The 16,540-nt window shown below is 56.1% G+C and overlaps 2 protein-coding genes across 2 annotated transcripts; both read right to left on the bottom strand.

Annotated features, from left to right (window-relative positions):
• Positions 1-4,579: 4,579 nt before the first annotated feature.
• On the bottom strand, positions 4,580-8,426 carry KLK10 (kallikrein related peptidase 10). Its single transcript, XM_047790810.1, has 6 exons — positions 8,351-8,426; positions 7,819-7,923; positions 6,888-7,071; positions 6,048-6,322; positions 5,736-5,869; positions 4,580-4,988 (listed from the first exon to the last, which is right to left on the bottom strand). Exons 2-6 carry the CDS (start codon positions 7,907-7,909, stop codon positions 4,836-4,838), a joined length of 837 nt encoding a protein of 278 aa, XP_047646766.1. The 5' UTR covers positions 7,910-7,923; positions 8,351-8,426; the 3' UTR covers positions 4,580-4,835.
• A 2,147-nt stretch (positions 8,427-10,573) lies between these two features.
• KLK11 (kallikrein related peptidase 11) lies at positions 10,574-16,383 on the bottom strand. Its single transcript, XM_047792597.1, has 6 exons — positions 15,962-16,383; positions 14,178-14,253; positions 13,309-13,465; positions 12,670-12,935; positions 11,704-11,840; positions 10,574-11,022 (listed from the first exon to the last, which is right to left on the bottom strand). Exons 2-6 carry the CDS (start codon positions 14,212-14,214, stop codon positions 10,870-10,872), a joined length of 750 nt encoding a protein of 249 aa, XP_047648553.1. The 5' UTR covers positions 14,215-14,253; positions 15,962-16,383; the 3' UTR covers positions 10,574-10,869.
• Between the last annotated feature and the right edge of the window lie 157 nt (positions 16,384-16,540).

Raw genomic sequence — 16,540 nt, forward strand, 5'->3', positions numbered from 1 at the left:
CGCCCTCGTTGGCCCTGACTTCCAGAGGCAGCCAGCGTCTGGCTACGGAATATTCTGTGGCCTGGAGGAGGAAGAGGGGGAGGAGGAAGTTACCTAAGGTGGGATCCTGGGGTAGGAGCCCGTTGATCTTGAATGAAGCTGTGGTGAGCTGCCATCTGTGCACTGGGCAGGCTGGAGGCTTAGGGAGGACTGCCCAGAAATCAGGCTACGGGTGGGAGAAAGAACCTGGCCTGGGGGGTGAGGGCGTGGGGATGGGGGAGAAGGCAAGTGAGCAGGTGGGATGGAGGGAAGCAGGGAAAGGGAGAGAAAGGAAAAACACACAGACACACACACAGAGGGAGAGAAGGGTATGTGTGTGTGTGTGTGTGTGTGTACTGAACCCTCCTTACCCTGGGCATTCGGGCCCTTTCCTAGGAGGACAAAAGCCTCTCCTAGCAGGTTAAGAAACAATGGTCCCAACTGGGTTAATCCACTCCTGTCAGAACCTACGAGCTTTGTCACATCTCTACTGCCCCAAGGATCCAGGTGCCCAGCCTGCCTGGAACGAAGTACTTTGCCCATTCTCTTAATGCCACCTGAATGTCACTAGCGTCCTGAGAATGTGCTCTTTTTGTCCCCTCCCCCCGACTCATTTCCTCCCCTCCATTGTCCTTCCTATCACACCATCCTCCCCCCCCCCCCCGCCTCTCTCTCCATCTCCCTGGAGGGCCAAGCCCAGATCTGACTCACCTCAGTGTCCATGGCATCACCCCATTCAGGGCTGGGCTCATGGGAGGCCTCAGGAAATGTTAATTGAATGAGTGAATGACTTTCTGCATATCCTTTTTTTCCCCCAGTAAACTCCTACTCATCCTTCAAGGCCCACTTGAAGTGCCCCCTCCTCCAGGAAGCCTTCTCTGATTTCTCCAGGTGGAGTCCATCTTTTCCTCCCCTGGGCACTCATAGCCTCTTCTGCTTTCTGTTGCCATAGGCCTGATTCTCAAGCTGGGTCTGGGATCCCCTTGCATGTTTACGCCCTACTATGATGTGGTGGTTTGGAGCATGGACTCTGGAACTGGACTACATGGGTCCAAACCTCAATGCTCATGATTACTTTTTTTTTTTTGTCTTTTTGCTATTTCTTTGGGCCACTTCTGCGGTATATGGAGGTTCCCAGGCTAGGGGTCTAATCGGAGCTGTAGCCGCCGGCCTACACCAGAGCCACAGCAACTCGGGATCTGAGCCGCGTCTGCAACCTACACCACAGCTCACGGCAATGCCGGATCGTTAACCCACTGAGCAAGGGCAGGGACCGAACCCGCAACCTCATGGTTCCTAGTCGGATTCGTTAACCACTGCGCCACGACAGGAACTCCCAATGCTGGTGATTATTAAATGCGTGACCGTGGGCAAGTCACTGGACCTCTCTCTGGTGCTCCATCTATTAAGGTAATAATAACTTGGGTTGTGGGAGAAGTGTGTGAATTCACACACATGAAGCCCTTACAATAGTGGTGCTTTCGATAAATACAATATATCCATCCATCTCCTACAGAGCCCTGTACTGCCTCCATTGTAATACGTATCATCCATGGCTGCAGTCACCTTATGCTATGTGCTAAATGCTCTGCTAACTGCTTTAAAGACTTTTTTTTTTCTTTTTAGGGCTGCACCTGCAGGATAGGGAAGTTCCCAGGTGAGGGGTCAAATCACAGCTGCCAGCCTACACCACTGCCACAGCCACACCAGATCCCTAACCCACTGAGTAAGGCCAGGGATTGAACCTGCATCCTCATGGATACTAGTCAGGTTCTTAATCTGCTGAGTCACTGCAGGAACTCCCAGAAGAACATTTTGATGGCTAGCTTTATTGACTCTTTACTCTGTTGCCTGGCAGATGGGTATGCATTTCACCTATATTTTCTCATTTAATTCTCACAAGAGCCTAATCGATCTCTATTTCATAGTAGAGATAATTGAGGTGGAACGCATTCGAGTATTTTGCTCAAGCTCACACAGTGAGTTACCGAAATACGTTTCCTTCTCTACCTGGCGAACTCCTACCTAACCTTTATAACCCCACGAATATGTCCCCTCATCTAAGAAGCCTTCCCTGACTCCTTAGGCCCTCTTGGAGCACCCTGTGACTCCTTCTGTTACAGTACAGATCAATTTGTGTTATTTGTTAATTTGATAATGTGTTGAGTGCCTTCTGTGTGTCAGGCACCACACCAGGTGCGTAGAAATCTACAGTGAATAAACCAGAGTACCTGCCCACATTGGCTGGGACAGGAGACAGACCATAATAGAGTAACCAAATAAATGAAATCATTTGTGCTGCAAAACAAATAAACAGAGCAATGGCTTAGTGACCAGGGAAGGGGAGTCCAGGGGGAGACCCCTTTAGCGTGGGCAATCCTGGAGAACATCCTTGAGGAGGTGACTTTTTTTGTCTTTTTAGGGCCGTACCCAAGGCATATGGAAGTTCCCAGGCTAGGGGTCGCAGTGGAGCTACAGCTGCCAGCCTATACCACAGCCACAACAATCCCAGATCCAAGCCACCTCTGTGACCTACACCACAGCTCACGGCAACGTCAGATCCTTAACCCAATGAGCAAGGCCAGGGATCAAACCCACATCCTCACGGATGCTAGTCAGATTTGTTTCCACTGGGCCACGATGGGAAGTCCAAGGAGGCGACCTTTGAAGGAACACCTGAATGACAAGAATGCAAGGCTTGCCTGTCTCCCTGACCTGACTAGCAGCTCCTGGAGGGTACAGCCCAGTCTGATTCAACTTCAGGACCTGCCACAGGACAAGGCTCAAGAAACACTTATGACATGACTAAAGGAACGGGTGAATTGTCTCTGAAAATGAATCAGGTTTGCGAGTGTTTCCACCCACTTTGCTTCTGATTCTTGCATCACCAATTCCACTGATACGCCTGATTGACATTTCCTGGGTGTGCTAAGAGGGGTTGGGGGGTGGGGGGTGGGCGGGCACAAAGGTCAGTGGAAGGGAGCTGTGTTGATGCTGCTCAAACCCTGTGCCCCTGTCTTCTTCTTTGGGCTCTGTGAGGGCAGGGACCTTGTGGTCACCACTGTGTCCCCAGCCCTGGGCCTGCCACAAACAGGTAGGTGCTCAATAAATCTGTGTGGGAAAGGGAAAGAAAACTACCAGGGCTGGAGGGACACTTCCTTTTCTTCTGGGTTTTTGTTTTTGTTTGTTTGTTTGTTTGTTTAGGGCTGCACCTGCAGCATTTGGAGGTTCCCAGGCTAGGGATCTAATCAGAGCTACAGCTGCCAGCCTACACCACAGCCACAGCAACGTGGGATCCAAACCCCGTCTGTGACCTACACCCCAGCTCACGGCAACGCCGGATCCTTAACCCACGGAGCGAGGCCAGGGATCGAACCCGCAACCTCATGGTTCCTAGTCAGATTCGTTTCCACTGTGCCACCACGGGACCTCCCTGGACAGACATTTTCTGCTGTGGACATTTCTGCTTAGGTTACTGCTCCAAAATCTGGGTTAAGCAGAGACTTTTCTGTTAGCTTTGCCTGAATTCTGTGTCGAACAGCCCCCAGCATAGGAATATTTCACCGAGAGGACAAGACCCCCACCTCCTAAATTTTCAGTGCAAAATCTCAAAGCCAGGAGTTCCCATTGTGGCTCAGTGGGTTAAGAACCACACATAGTGTCCATGAAGATGTAGGTTCAATCCCTGGCCTTGCTCAGTGGGTTAAGTATCTGGCATTGCTACAAGCTGCTCTGTAGGTTGCAGATGCAGCTTGAATCCAGTGTTGCTGTGGCTGTGGCGTCGGTCGCAGCTGCAGCTCTGATTCCACCCCAAGCCTGGGAACTTCCTTATGCTGCAGGTGCAGCTGTATGAAGGAAAAAAAAAAAAAGTCAAAGCCAATTTTGGGATGGGGATGGGAACGGAGTTGGACTTGGGATTTCGATGAGAATGAAGATGCACTGCAGCTGGGATGGTAGCTGGTGGTGGGTGAGGGGAGGGAGATGGAGCTAAGAAACCAAAAAACATCCCCTAAATTTCAGTGGGCTTTCTTGGCATAAACCTAGCACCTGAGGTGGTGGAGGTGGGGGGAGATAGGTCTTCGAGGCTGGGATGAACCCAGGGCAAGGTCCCTTGAGTTCTGGCAGGCCCAGGAAGGCACAGAAGATACCAGATGACTCAGAGACAACAATAAAAAATTTTTCAAAAAAGACAAACAACAACAACAACAAAAACCCAGATGACTCAGAGACAGCCCAGCATCTACTGGGACAGGAAGAGCAGGTGTTGGGTGGACCCAGAGCCAGGAAAGAGTGGGAGGGAAGAAGGAAGCGGTTAAGAGATGTTTCACGGAACTTGACAGGAGGGCGAGGAACGTGATTCTCCCATCAGCCCTCAGGGATGGGGATGCGTGTGGTGTGTAGGGGAAGGTTGGGATGAGGCGCTACCCCTGTGCTTTTCTCCCCAGGACAGAGGCTCACACACACTCCCACCAGGATCTGTTGACATTTACTCAGAGCTCACCACCCCCTGTGTTGGTACTTGACGTGACAATTACCAGAACAATCCACACACACACACATGTTAGAGTCTCCTCACAGCACATTTATGAGGTAGGCCCTTCGTTGTCCCCGTTTTCCAGGTGAGGAAATTAAGGGCCCAGAGAGGGTGCATGGCTGGCCCGAGGTCACACAGCAGGGAGTGGTGGAGGAAGCCAGGCTGGGCCACTGATAATTTCTCTGCGACTGATGGCGGCCAGCATCCTCACGTCTCATGAACAAACCATGCCACCACTCTCTGGATCTCAGCTTCAAGATGGGGAGAGAAGGGCTTCTGAGGATCAGTTGGAGCTGATGGTTTTCTCTATCCAGGATCTGTATTTGCAGATCTGAGTGTAGACTGCTGGATGCTGAGCAGAGCCACAGGGGTAGACGCCCCAGGAAAGGGTGCCCTGCAGTGTGTTACCACAGACTAGTGGGCCACCGGAGTCACTCTGGGGGCGAGAGGAAGAAGAGATCAGATAAATGGAAGAGAGCAACCACCAATGGAAGGACTGCCACTCTGGGGTCTGGGGTAGTAATGGGGAAGGAGGGGCTGGGAGGGTTGGAGCTGGGTTGCACTAAAGATGAACTTGGGAGTTCCCACTGTGGCGCAATGGAATCCGTGGCATCTTGGGAGCACTGGGACACAGGTTCGATCCCCAACCCTGCACAGTGGGCATTGCCGCAGCTGAAGCTTAGGTTGCAACTGCGGCTCAGATCTGATCCCGGGCCCAGGAACGCCATATGCCATCAGGGGGCCAAAAATGGAAAAAAAAAAAAAAAAAAAAAAAAAGATGAGCTTGGGGTGGGGTTGGCGATGGGATAGGATAAGGATGGAGTTGGACTTGGGTTTGGGGGCACTGGATGGGGGGTGAGGATGGAGGTGGATCTAGAGATAGGGATGGGGTAGGGGTTCAGGAGTGGCTTGAGGATGGGAATGCCATTGAGGATGGGGTGGGAAGGGGGTTCGGGCTGGGGCTGGGCTTGGGAGTGGACTTGGGGACAGGGTTGGGCATAAGAAGGTGGACCCAAGGAGGAAGAGTTGGAGGTGGACTTGGAGTTGGGGTAGGAACAGGATAGCACTGGACTCGAGGGTGAAGTTGGGCAGGGGGTGCCTATGGCACTGGGGATGTCTATTTTCCCTTGACCTCCTAATCCTGGTGCCCCCGAGTGAGGGGCCCTCCCTGGCCAGGCCCTACCTGGCAGGGGTCCTGGCCCCGATCCAGTCCTGCGCATATCATGTTGCTGGTGAGCACGCCAGGATAGAAGACCTCACATTCTCTAGGGCTCAGAATGGTGACCCTGGAGCAACTCAGGCCCCTGTTGTACTTCACTGATGGGAAGAAACAGCAGGCGGTCAATCCCGAGGTCCCACCCCATCCTCCAGGGCCAGGTACCCAGACTGCTCCCATCCCAGGCCCCAGGCTCCCAGCCCCTCCTCCCTCAGGCCCAGGAGTCCTGGCCCCGTCTTCCTTTCCTAAGATCCAGCCCTCAGGGCCCCCAGCTCTTGCCTCTTCGGGAGGCTGTGGTGGCCCAGCCAGCGACCTGGCACTGGTCTCCGGGCTGGGCACAGTTGTAGGGCAGGCGTAGGGGCTGGACTCGCGGCCCCAGCACCACGGGCCTGAGCAGCTTCAGCAGCATTAGGTCATGTTCATCTGTTCGCCTTGGTAGGATGGGGCCCGAGCCCTGGTGGTACTTGGGATGGATAATCGGACGAGAGGTCCGACGGAGCTGCTCGCCCTGGAGAAGCAGCAGGTGGTCATCCCCGACTCGAGCCCACAGAGGTCTGGGGAGGGAAGAAGCATATGGATGCACAGCCTTCACTGGGACTCGCACGCCACCCCAAGTCTCCGGGATGAAGGGTACAGGCAGTGGGGCGGAGGCTGGACACTCTGGTCCTCATGAGAGAGGAGGCTGGGGGCTGGGACTCCTGGGTCTGAGGGAGGAGTGGGTGATGGTGTGTTTCGGTCCGGAAATTCTGCAGAACTTGAGGGCAGAGGGGCTACCTGGCTCATCGTACCCTTTTCTTCCTCCCTCAGTGGGGATTCATGAGACGAACAATTTCTTTTAGGTCTAAAGTCCTAACCACACTAGACCTTGACTTCTGCCTGCGGCACACAGCTATCTACACCTATAGATGGAACCTTAGGAGAATCAGCTGAACAGTAGCTCCGGATGGGCCCAGAAACGCTGAGAAAGACCATACTGCCCCCTCGTGGCCACAGCGCAACTCCATCTCCCCTCCTACGGGAAGCCCTCCTGGACTGACCCTACATCAAGGGGGCAGTTCCATACCCTCAAGTGACCCATCCCTTCCCGCCTCCATAGTGTCCCTGAGGAGCTCCCCCTACTTATTGTTCCCGCAGTGCGCAGCCGTGAGCACCCAGCTCTTGTCCACCAGGACGCCGGCGCAGTGGAACGAGAGGCCATTGAAGAGGGACACCTGCCAGGGCTGCGAGCCGTGAGCGCACGGGGCGCTGGAGGCCACAAAATCTGAGGTCGTGTCGTTTTGGGTGATCAGCAGAGCCTCCGCGACTGGAGAAAGGAGATGGGGATCAGAGCAGGCAGGGCAGCTGGGAAAGCACTGGGCTTGAGTGGGGCCTTGGGGCGGGGCTTCGAGGGGCACAGCCAGAACCCGAGGGTGTGTGTGGAAACTGGGGGTCCTGAAGAAACCGAAGGGAAGTGGGTGGAGAAGAATGGTGTGAAAGGGGAAGGAGGCGAGGATAGGAATGGAGGAAGGAGACCCCAGAAGACTGGAGGAGCAGGGACGGAACTGAGAGGTAGAAGTGGTCACGGATGCAAGAGGTGGGGGGCGCAGGACAGCAGGGGCGGGGCCATGACGGGGCGGGGCAGGAGGGCGGGGGCTAGGACGGGGCGTGGCAGAAGGGCGGGGCAAAAACAGGGCGTGGCAGAAGGGCGGGGCTAGGACCAAGCGCTTGGAGGGTGAAAATGAAGGTGGGAATGCAACCCGCTGGAAGAAGTGACGAGGACAAAAAAACTCTAAGGCAAGACTTGGGATAAAAATAGGGCAGAGTAAAAAGGGGCGGGAAAGGACGCGGCGAGGAGAAAGAGGAGTAGGAGTTCTAGAGGAGTGAAGGGGGCGAGATCCCAAGGGCGGAGCTAGAGGAGGGGCGGGTCTGGCTCCGGGCTGGGCCTCTCCCGATCCCTGGTTGAGTTCTTGGGTCCCACCAGGAGAAGGGCGAGGGGCTGGGTGGTAACAGCACACTCTCCCGGCGGCCCTGGTCCCCGGCGCCTCCCGTCGAGCCCTGTCCCCCGTCTCACCCCAGAGTTGCGCCATCAGTAGCGGCAGCAGCAGCCTCTCCAGAGCCCAAGCGCCAGAGGCGGCGGAGAGGTGGGGGTGCCGGGGTCTCATGGCCAGGACCTAGGCTGGGAGAGTGGGGAGTGCGGGAGCGGTTTAAAACACTTACCTGTTCAGAGACCCCACCCTGCCACGCCTGTGTACCCTTCTCGGGCCACCCCAGCCTGCGGCTGAACAGCGCAACGGGAGGCGGACGGGCGATTCGAGCCAGATCAGCTGTAATGGGCGCAATTACCCATATGACGCCCCCCGCTGGCTTCCTCCTACCCTCCCTACGCCCGAGGGGAGCGCTCTCCCTGCCCGTTTGGTCCCAGCTGCCAGCCCCTCTGCGCTTGGGGTTTCCTCCTCCTTCTTAGCTGGGCTGGGGGTTTGAAGCCCAAAGGTGCTGCGTTCCCCAGTAGATGAGGCTCGAGCAAGTTTCCTGCTCGCGACTCGAGGGTCCCCACCTATGCTCTGGTGAGCCACCCCAACCGAGGTGCGGTGCATCCCGCTCACCTGGAGTCGTCCAGGGGAAAAAGTGCCCCAGCCCTGCGGTGTGGGCCACTGGAATCTTCTGCCCAAGGACCCCTGGTTAGGCCTCCCTTTTTAACCCTGAAGATCCCGGAAACTTCCCCACCCTCCCCCCCAGGGGTTCACCCCCTCCTTTTCCTTCTCCCTAATTACGCCATGGGTGAGGCTGGCACCCGACCTGGGCCCCAGATTCCTGCTCTGGGAGGGGCCCGGGAACACAAGCTTCTCCCAGTGCCCAAAACACCCTCTTTGGAACTGGATTTCATGGGGATTCCCCAGCTCCCCGGTTCTAAAAAGTCTTCCCAGACTGGGGGCAGGGGGAGAAGGCGCCACATCCCCAGGGACCCTGAAGGGTCCCAGGATAGTGTTGGAGACAGGTGACTGTAACCCAGACAGAGGAAAATAGAGGGCAGGGAAATGCATACCCAGAGTGACATAGTGAGAAAAGCCAGAATGCTGACCGGGGAGAGACGGAGGCAGAGAGAGAAGATAAATTGAAGGAAAGAGTAGGAGAAAGAGACACACACAAAACGAGGAAAAGAAAACACAGAGAGGGAAGAGATAGATGCAGACCCAGAGGGGCGCTCTGCGCTTGAGCCCACGCCCAGAGCCGGAGCACGAGTGCCCTTGTGTGTCCCAGCAACTTGCCCCTGTGGCTTAGGGGAGGTTGCTCATCATACCCACGTGTGCTCACTTCACATTCTGCCATCTGCGTGTCTCCAGGTGGCACATGGCCTGTGACTCACAGGAGGTCAAAAGCTACAAGGGGCCTCAACATCACTTCCCCCCACTCCCGCACCTTGGGAGAGGAATGGGAGGTTCAGAGAGGGCAGTGACTTGCAGGAGGTCACAGAGCAAGTCCATCTAACAACCCGGAGGCCCCAGTTCTAGCTCTGGGCTCTTACTCCTCCTACCAACCACCTCCCCTGCAAGGACATGGGAAAGGATCCTGCATTCTGGACTATTTGTGAGGCATCTTCTCCAGCGAGTTACCTCCGAAAGTTGTCCAGCTCGGCCCCATCCAGCGGAACTCCCCCCCTACCATGGAAAAGCTTGATATGTCTCATCCAGTACAACAGTCACCAGACGCATGCCACATGTGGCTAAAGAACTTCTGATACATGGCAAGTGCAACTGAAGAATTGCATTTCTGATTTTAGGTGAATTTAATTTATTATGACTTTTTTCTCTTTTTTTGGCCACCCCTCGATGTATAGAGTTCCTGGGCCAGGAATCTGAGCCACAGCTGCCACCAACCTGCAGGTGCCAGATCCTTTAACCCACTGTGCTGGGGCCAGGGATCGAACCTGCAACTTGGTGCTGCAGAGACACCCCCCCACCCCAGACCCCGCACCAATTCCGTTGCGCCAGCGTTCTCTGGTAATTTTAATTAATTACTTTTTAGGGCCACACCCACAGCGTATGGAATTTCCCAGGCTTGGGGTCCAATTGGAGCTGCAGTTGCAGGCCTACGCCACAGGCATTGCAACTAGGGATCCGAGCCGCATCCGTGACTACACCCCAGCTCACAGCAATGCTGGATCCTTAACCCACTGAGTGAAGCCAGGGATCGAATCTGCATCCTCATGGATACTAGTCAGAATCTTTAACCGCTGAGCCACTATGGGAACTCCAGGCGGCCTTACTTGCTGCGCTATTGATAAGGAAACTGATTCAAATCAAGCCAGTATTGCTTGGTAGTGAAGAAATCACCCTGCTTCAGCTTCCTCATGTTTCTGCTTCCTGGCAGTGTGACCATGAACTAGTGACTTCATTTCTCTGTGTCTCGATTTCCTCATCTGCAAAATGGGTATGACAACAGCACCAACCTCGTAGGGTTTTATAAAGATCAAGTTCATCCATATATTTAAAAGCCCTCGGTGGAGTTCCTGTTGTGGCACAGTGGTTAGCGAATCCGACTAGGAACCATGAGGTTGCGGGTTCGGTCCCTGCCCTTGCTCAGTGGGTTGACGATCCGGCGTTGCCGTGAGCTGTGGTGTAGGTTGCAGATGCGGCTTGGATCCTGCATTGCTGTGGCTCTGGCGTAGGCAGGGGGCTACAGCTCCGATTCGACCCCTAGCCTGGGAACCTCCATATGCCGCGGGAGCGGCCCAAAGAAATAGCAAAAAGAAAAAAAAATAAAAAAATAAAATAAAATAAAAGCCCTTGGATCAGCATCTGGCCCATAGTACACATTCAAAAGATTCATTCATTGAGTAAATATTTATTGAAACCTTGGTGTGCGTGCCAGGAATGGCATTTGGGGCTGGAGGTAGACCCATGAACCAAACAGCTGTTATCCCTCCCAGAGTTACAGGTTAGAACGGGGCAGGATTCGAACCCAGGCAGCCCAACTTCAAACCTCAGATTGATTAAGCTACAGCATCTCTCATAGTCAAGAAGGCCCCCCCAAAAGTACATAAAGAGCTCCTGGCTCAGGCTTCATTAAGAGAATGAGCAGGAACCACAGCACCAAGTAGGGATTAGTGACGAGCCGGTTCTGGCTAATTGTTCTCCATCGTGTCCCGAATCCAGTCCACGTATTTGCAGACCTTTGTGTAAACACCAGGCTTTCTGGTGACCGCACAGGGATCCTGGCCCCAGGAGATGATGCCTTGAAGGGACCCGTTACAGACCAGAGGGCCCCCAGAATCACCCTGGAGATGGGGAGAGAGAGAACTGGTTAGAGAGAAGGAGGCCACAGGAGAGGGGCCAGGGCTGCACATGGGCTTAGGGAGGAGGTAGGGATGGTGTTGGAAGCGGGGTGAAGCCTGAAAATGCCGTTGGCAATGGGATTGAGGGCGAGGTTAGGGTTGGGAGAGAACGAAGATGAGGATTGTCAAAAATGGATTTGGGGGAGTTCCTGTCGTGGCTCAGTGGTTAACGAATCCGACTAGGAACATGAGGTTGCGGGTTCAATCCCTGGCCTTGCTCAGTGGGTTAAAGATCTGGCGTTGCCATGAGCTCTGGTGTAGGTTGCAGACGTGGCTCGGATCCCGCGTTGCTGTGGCTCTGGCATAGGCAGGCAGCTGCATCTTTGATTCAACCCCTAGCCTGGGAACCTCCATCTGCCTCAAGAGTGGCCCTAGAAAAGACAAAAAGACAAAAAAAAAATGGATTTGGGGATGGTAGGGGTGGGGAATACAGGTGGGGGTGGAACTGGAGCTGGGGATCACGTTTAGGTTGGACATGGGAGCTGGGGGGTGGCGAGGGAGGTCGGGTTGCAGGTGGAGGAGGGGAGGAGGCTGGAGATGAGCTGGCGGATGTCAATGGAGACACCGTTGAGGCTGCAGATGGGAATGGTGATGCGATGGGAGACCCAGGCCCTGCCCTCTGACCTGACAGGAGTCCTTGCCCTCTTCTCCGACACTGGCGCACACCATGGTGTCCGTGATGTTGCCGGGGTAGGCCTTCTTGCACTCCTGGTGCTCAATGATAGTGATGTTGGCACAGCGCAAGGTATGGGGCAGGCGCACTGCGAAAACGACAGGAGCGGGGACGAGAAATGAGAAGCCACCGGTGCCCTCCCCACCCTGCAGGGCTTGCTCAAAACCCAGCGCCTGGGTTCCCTGACCCCCAGGGACCTGGCTCCAGATCCCGTCCCTGTCCTTCTCGCTTGAGGCCACCTCATCTCTCGGCTTGTAACAACGGCAACGCTCATGCTTTCGAATAAAGTGCCTTATGCCAGTTGCTCTGTAAACTGCTATCGCTCACCCAGCCCTAGTAGGGGGGTGTAATTATTTTCGTTTTATAGAGAAGAAAACCCAGAGGGGGGGGCCACAACTCGTGGATCCGAGCTTGCCCATCGGGTCCATCTGAACCCAAGGCCCCAACTTTTGTCCTCACCCTCCCCAGCCCTTACTTATCAACTCTTCCTGGTGACTTATCCCACTACCTATACCCCTTCCTTGAGTCTCTTCTTTGTTTTTTGTGTTTTTGTTTTTTGTTTTTTGTGTTTTTGTCTTTTCTACAGCCGCTCCCTCGGCCTAGGGAGGTTCCCAGGCTAGGGGTCCAATCGGAGCTGTAGCTGCCCGCCTACACCAGAGCCATAGCAACACGGGATCCAAGCCGCATCTGCGACCTACACCACAGCTCACGCCAACGCCGGATCCTTAACCCACTGAGCGAGGCCAGGGATCGAACCCACAACCTCATGGTCCCTAGTGGGATTCGTTAACCACTGCGCCATGATGGGAACTCCCCAAGTCTCCTCTTTGAAAGTTCTTCTAGTTCTCTCTGTGCTTCCACAGTAATACCACCCTCCCCCCCGCCACCACCACCCTGTCCCCTTCGGGAGCCCCTACACTGGGGGCTGGACGTGGTGCCCCAGCCGGAAATGAGGCAGCTGGTGCCGGCGGTGACACACTGTGAAGACAGGGTGAGGGGTCGCACAGCCCGGGTGATGACGGCTGCGGAGGACATTTTCACCAACATGATGTCATTGCGGTGGTCTTTGTTGGGGAGGCTGTTGTTGAAGTGGGGGTGGGGGAAGGACTTGGTGGCTGTTCGGGTCTGCTCGTAGCCATCCCATCGCTGGAGGTTGTGCTCTCCCAGGTGAACCAGGTATTGGCTGAAGTGGGAGAGACGGTGGTCAGAGATGGGAGGGGGAGGGGGAGATGGGAGATGGAGAGAGGCATGGGGGGAGGGGCAGACATGCAGCGAGCGAAGCAAGGAAGGAACGGTGCTCCGCTTCCAACCTTGTCCCCACCTCCCACCAAACCCGCGGGCCCCGCCCAGCATCCAGCCCCGTCCCCAACCCCCCCCATTCATCCTTCCATCTTCACTTCCAACTCCATCCCCCGTCATCAAGGCTAACGCCACCCAAGCCCCTCTCTGTCCCCACGTCCCCCACCCCCTACGTGGTCTCCCCGTCTCCGAGCCCCTTGCCATCCCTCTCTCCATCTCCAGCCCCCTCCCAGCCCCGCCCCAGCCCCCGCACCCACGGCTTGCGGCAGTGCGCTGCTGTCAGGAGCCATTTGGGGGCGATGAGGGTGGCCCCACAGAGCAGCCGTGTCTTCTGGAACAGAGCCACCTGCCAGGGCTGGGAGTGAGGACGGCACTCGTAGCCCTTGATGATCCTAGTCTCTCCCCCGACATGCCCTAGAGGGGGTGGGGGCAGAAGAGGGGGCTCAGGCAGGAGAGGACTCCCAGAAACAGGGGAGGAGGAGTGGGGGTGGGCTGGACCCTTTCTTCGTGTCCCACTGGGACGCACCGTAGCGACACAGGCTGACTGTCCAATGACTGCAATCCTTCCAGGCTGATGGGCCGGTAGCCACTGTCCTGAGCTCTTCTTCGAGGGTCTCCCGCACCACCCGGCTGCCCGGCCCCTCCCCGGGACCTTCTTTGACCTCTCCCCATCCTGGCTCTAAAGGGATTGTACCTGGTGCAGCCAGGAGCATCCAGGACCCCATTATGGCTCATAGAGCCATTCAGATGCCCAAAGGGTTATTCTCTCCCACCTGCCCCCACTCTCTCTCTCTCTCTCTATATATATATACATATATTCTTTTTTCTTTAGAGGGCTGCACCTGCAGCATATGGAAATTCCCAGGCTAGGGGTAGAATCAGAGCTGCAGCTGCTGTCCTATACCGCAGCCACAGCAACACAGGATCCTTAACCCACTGAGCGAGGCCAGGGATCGAACGCACATCCTCATGGATCCTAGTCGGGTGCCTAACCCAAAGAGCCACAGTGGGAACTCCCTTACTCTATCTTTTTAATATCAGCCCCATCAGTGTCCAGATGGAGAGGGTTGGGGATCCTAGAGATTCCAGAGGAAGGTCCCTGCCCACCCCCATCCCCCCACCATACCTATGACCAGAGCAAGCAGGATTAATCGCAGAATCATCACAGCCTGGAGTGGGGGGAGGGCAGGCCCCAGGTTCTTCTGGGAACAAGGACAAAGGGCTAACTCACTTTGAGGATGGTTCCTGCCCCATCTTTCTCCTTTGCCTGCTCCAGCCGGCCCCCACCCCTCCCCGCCGCCGCCCCCAGGGAGAAACAACAGGGTTTGACGAATCCTCTGAATCTCACAGCATCCCAGCCTCTCCACATTTTTGAAATACATTTTTGGTATCGAGGGTGGCCTTTCGAGGTGCTTAATCCAGATTAGAACCTTCTGGTAGCCAAGTAGGTTGTGGGGGCTGGTGGGAGGGCTTTGCAAGCGATGGGCTGGCCCTGTTTAAGTCAGCCATGGGGGAGGTGGCGGGGGGTGGGGGAGGGACCTCGTAGGCACATTTTGGGGAACATTTTCCTTCTTGCCCACCTGAGACCTGGCCTGGCCCCAGCAGCTGCGGGTGGGAGGGGATACAGGGAACCAGGTCCATTCAGTAGCCACCCCAGGGTGATATGGGCCCTTTTGAGGGGGGACCTGCCTGGGGCAGTACTCTGGCCCCCACCGAGCCGAACCCCTGCCACCTTGGAGAACCTCCAGACAAAGCCGGGCAGGGCTGGTCCCCGAACATGGGGGTGGAGGGTGGGGTTCAGTGACTGTGGGGGTGGGGGTGGGGGTGGAGGGTGGGGTTCAGTGACCGGAAGAAGCTGGGGTCAGAGGTCACTGAGATGGGGGGCAGCTGGCTGGAGACACAGATCGAGGCAGAGAGACACAAACCCTTTTCCCCCGCCAAGCGAAGAAATACCGAGCAGAAGGAGAAGTGAGCCGGGGGAACTGGGGCAGGTGCCAGGATGAGGGGGGCACCTTCCCTCCCCTCCTGGACTCACAGGCTCCAGGGCTTGGGCTCTAGGGGCCTGGCACTGGTGGCAGAGGCAGCAGGCTGGGTCTCGGAGCCGGAGGCACCAGGAAGCAAGCTGGCAGGGGGTGGCCCAGGATGACTGGGCTCCTGGCCCCTGCCTTATCACCCTGGGGGCCGGGGTGTGGGGCCTCGAGCCTCAGAGATGCTTGCCCACCAGCCGCTGTCACCTCCCCCAGCCCCTCTTCTCTCTGCGTCTCTGTCCCCACACCCCTGGATCCATCCTTCTGTCTGTCTGTCTGTCTGTATCTTCTCTGCCACTTTGAATCTCTTTATCACTGTGGCTCATTGCCTTTCCATAATGCTCTGTGTGTGCGTGTGTGTGTGTAATTCTTGTTTCTATGTGTCTCTGCACCTGTCTCTCTCACTGTCTGTTTTTCTCTCCCCATCCTCCTGTCTCTTCTAATGCTTTACCTCTGTCTCTGTCCCCCTCCATCTCTGTCTCTGTCTCTCTCTTTCCCTCTGTCTCTGTCTCTAAATCTCTCTCTCAGGCCACCTTGTCTCCCAGGCTCTCTGTCACCTGCCCCAGCCCCTCCCTCCCCATAGCCCAAGCCCAGGGGGGCCTCTGGTCTCCTCTGGGCCCCTCCCTTCTCCACTGGGGGGCGGGGGAAACTGGGGCGTCACACAGGTGGGGCTGCTGCTGGTCAAAGGGGCGGGTGGAGGGGGGAGGTGGGAGAGAGGCAGGTTGGGACCTGAGGGATTCAAAGCCCAGGAAAGTCAGCCCTGAGCTTCCCCCCGCCCCCGGGACATATCCCTTCTCTGCCAACCTGTCCCTCCACTCCCTTCTCTCCACCCCCTGGGGCCCCAGGAACCATGGGGTCCTCAGATTACTGCTGTGGCACTTACTTGGTGACTTAGGTCCGATGACTTCCGGAATCTGAGCCACCACTTCAATTTCCTTCGGCTGCAAAACTCAAGTGTGGATGCTACAGCCTCGGGCTTGTTTGTTAATGCTCTGAGCTGGCTTCCTTCTTGCCCTCCTCTCTCCCACAACCAGATGTGGGGCAAGACTACAGAGAAAGGCCAGGGTTCTGACAGCAGCCCGCCCTGGCCTCAAACCCCGGCACTGCCTCTTCCTACCTCAGTGACGTGGGACGAAGGACTCCGCCCCGGCCAGGATCAGTTTCTTCATCTGTGAGGTTGTAGGGGGGGGCGAGGTGACAGCCCTGTCTCAGGGGTTGGGATGAGGCCCCCAAGAGAGCCGAGTACAGCAGGCATTCAGCAGAGGCTCCCGTGGCTGCCTGATTACCCCTCCCCCCTCTCAAATTACAAAGGAGAAGATTTTTTTTTCTTCATTTTTTTTTTGTCCTTTCAGGGCTGTACCTGCAGCTAATGGAGTTCCCCAGGCTAGGAGTCAAATGGGAGCTGCAACTGCCAGCCTACACCGCAGGCACAGCAACACGGGATCTGAGTCACATCTGCACC

This window comes from Phacochoerus africanus, chromosome 8 (genome assembly GCF_016906955.1).
Source record: "Phacochoerus africanus isolate WHEZ1 chromosome 8, ROS_Pafr_v1, whole genome shotgun sequence".
Lineage (NCBI taxonomy): Eukaryota > Metazoa > Chordata > Mammalia > Artiodactyla > Suidae > Phacochoerus > Phacochoerus africanus.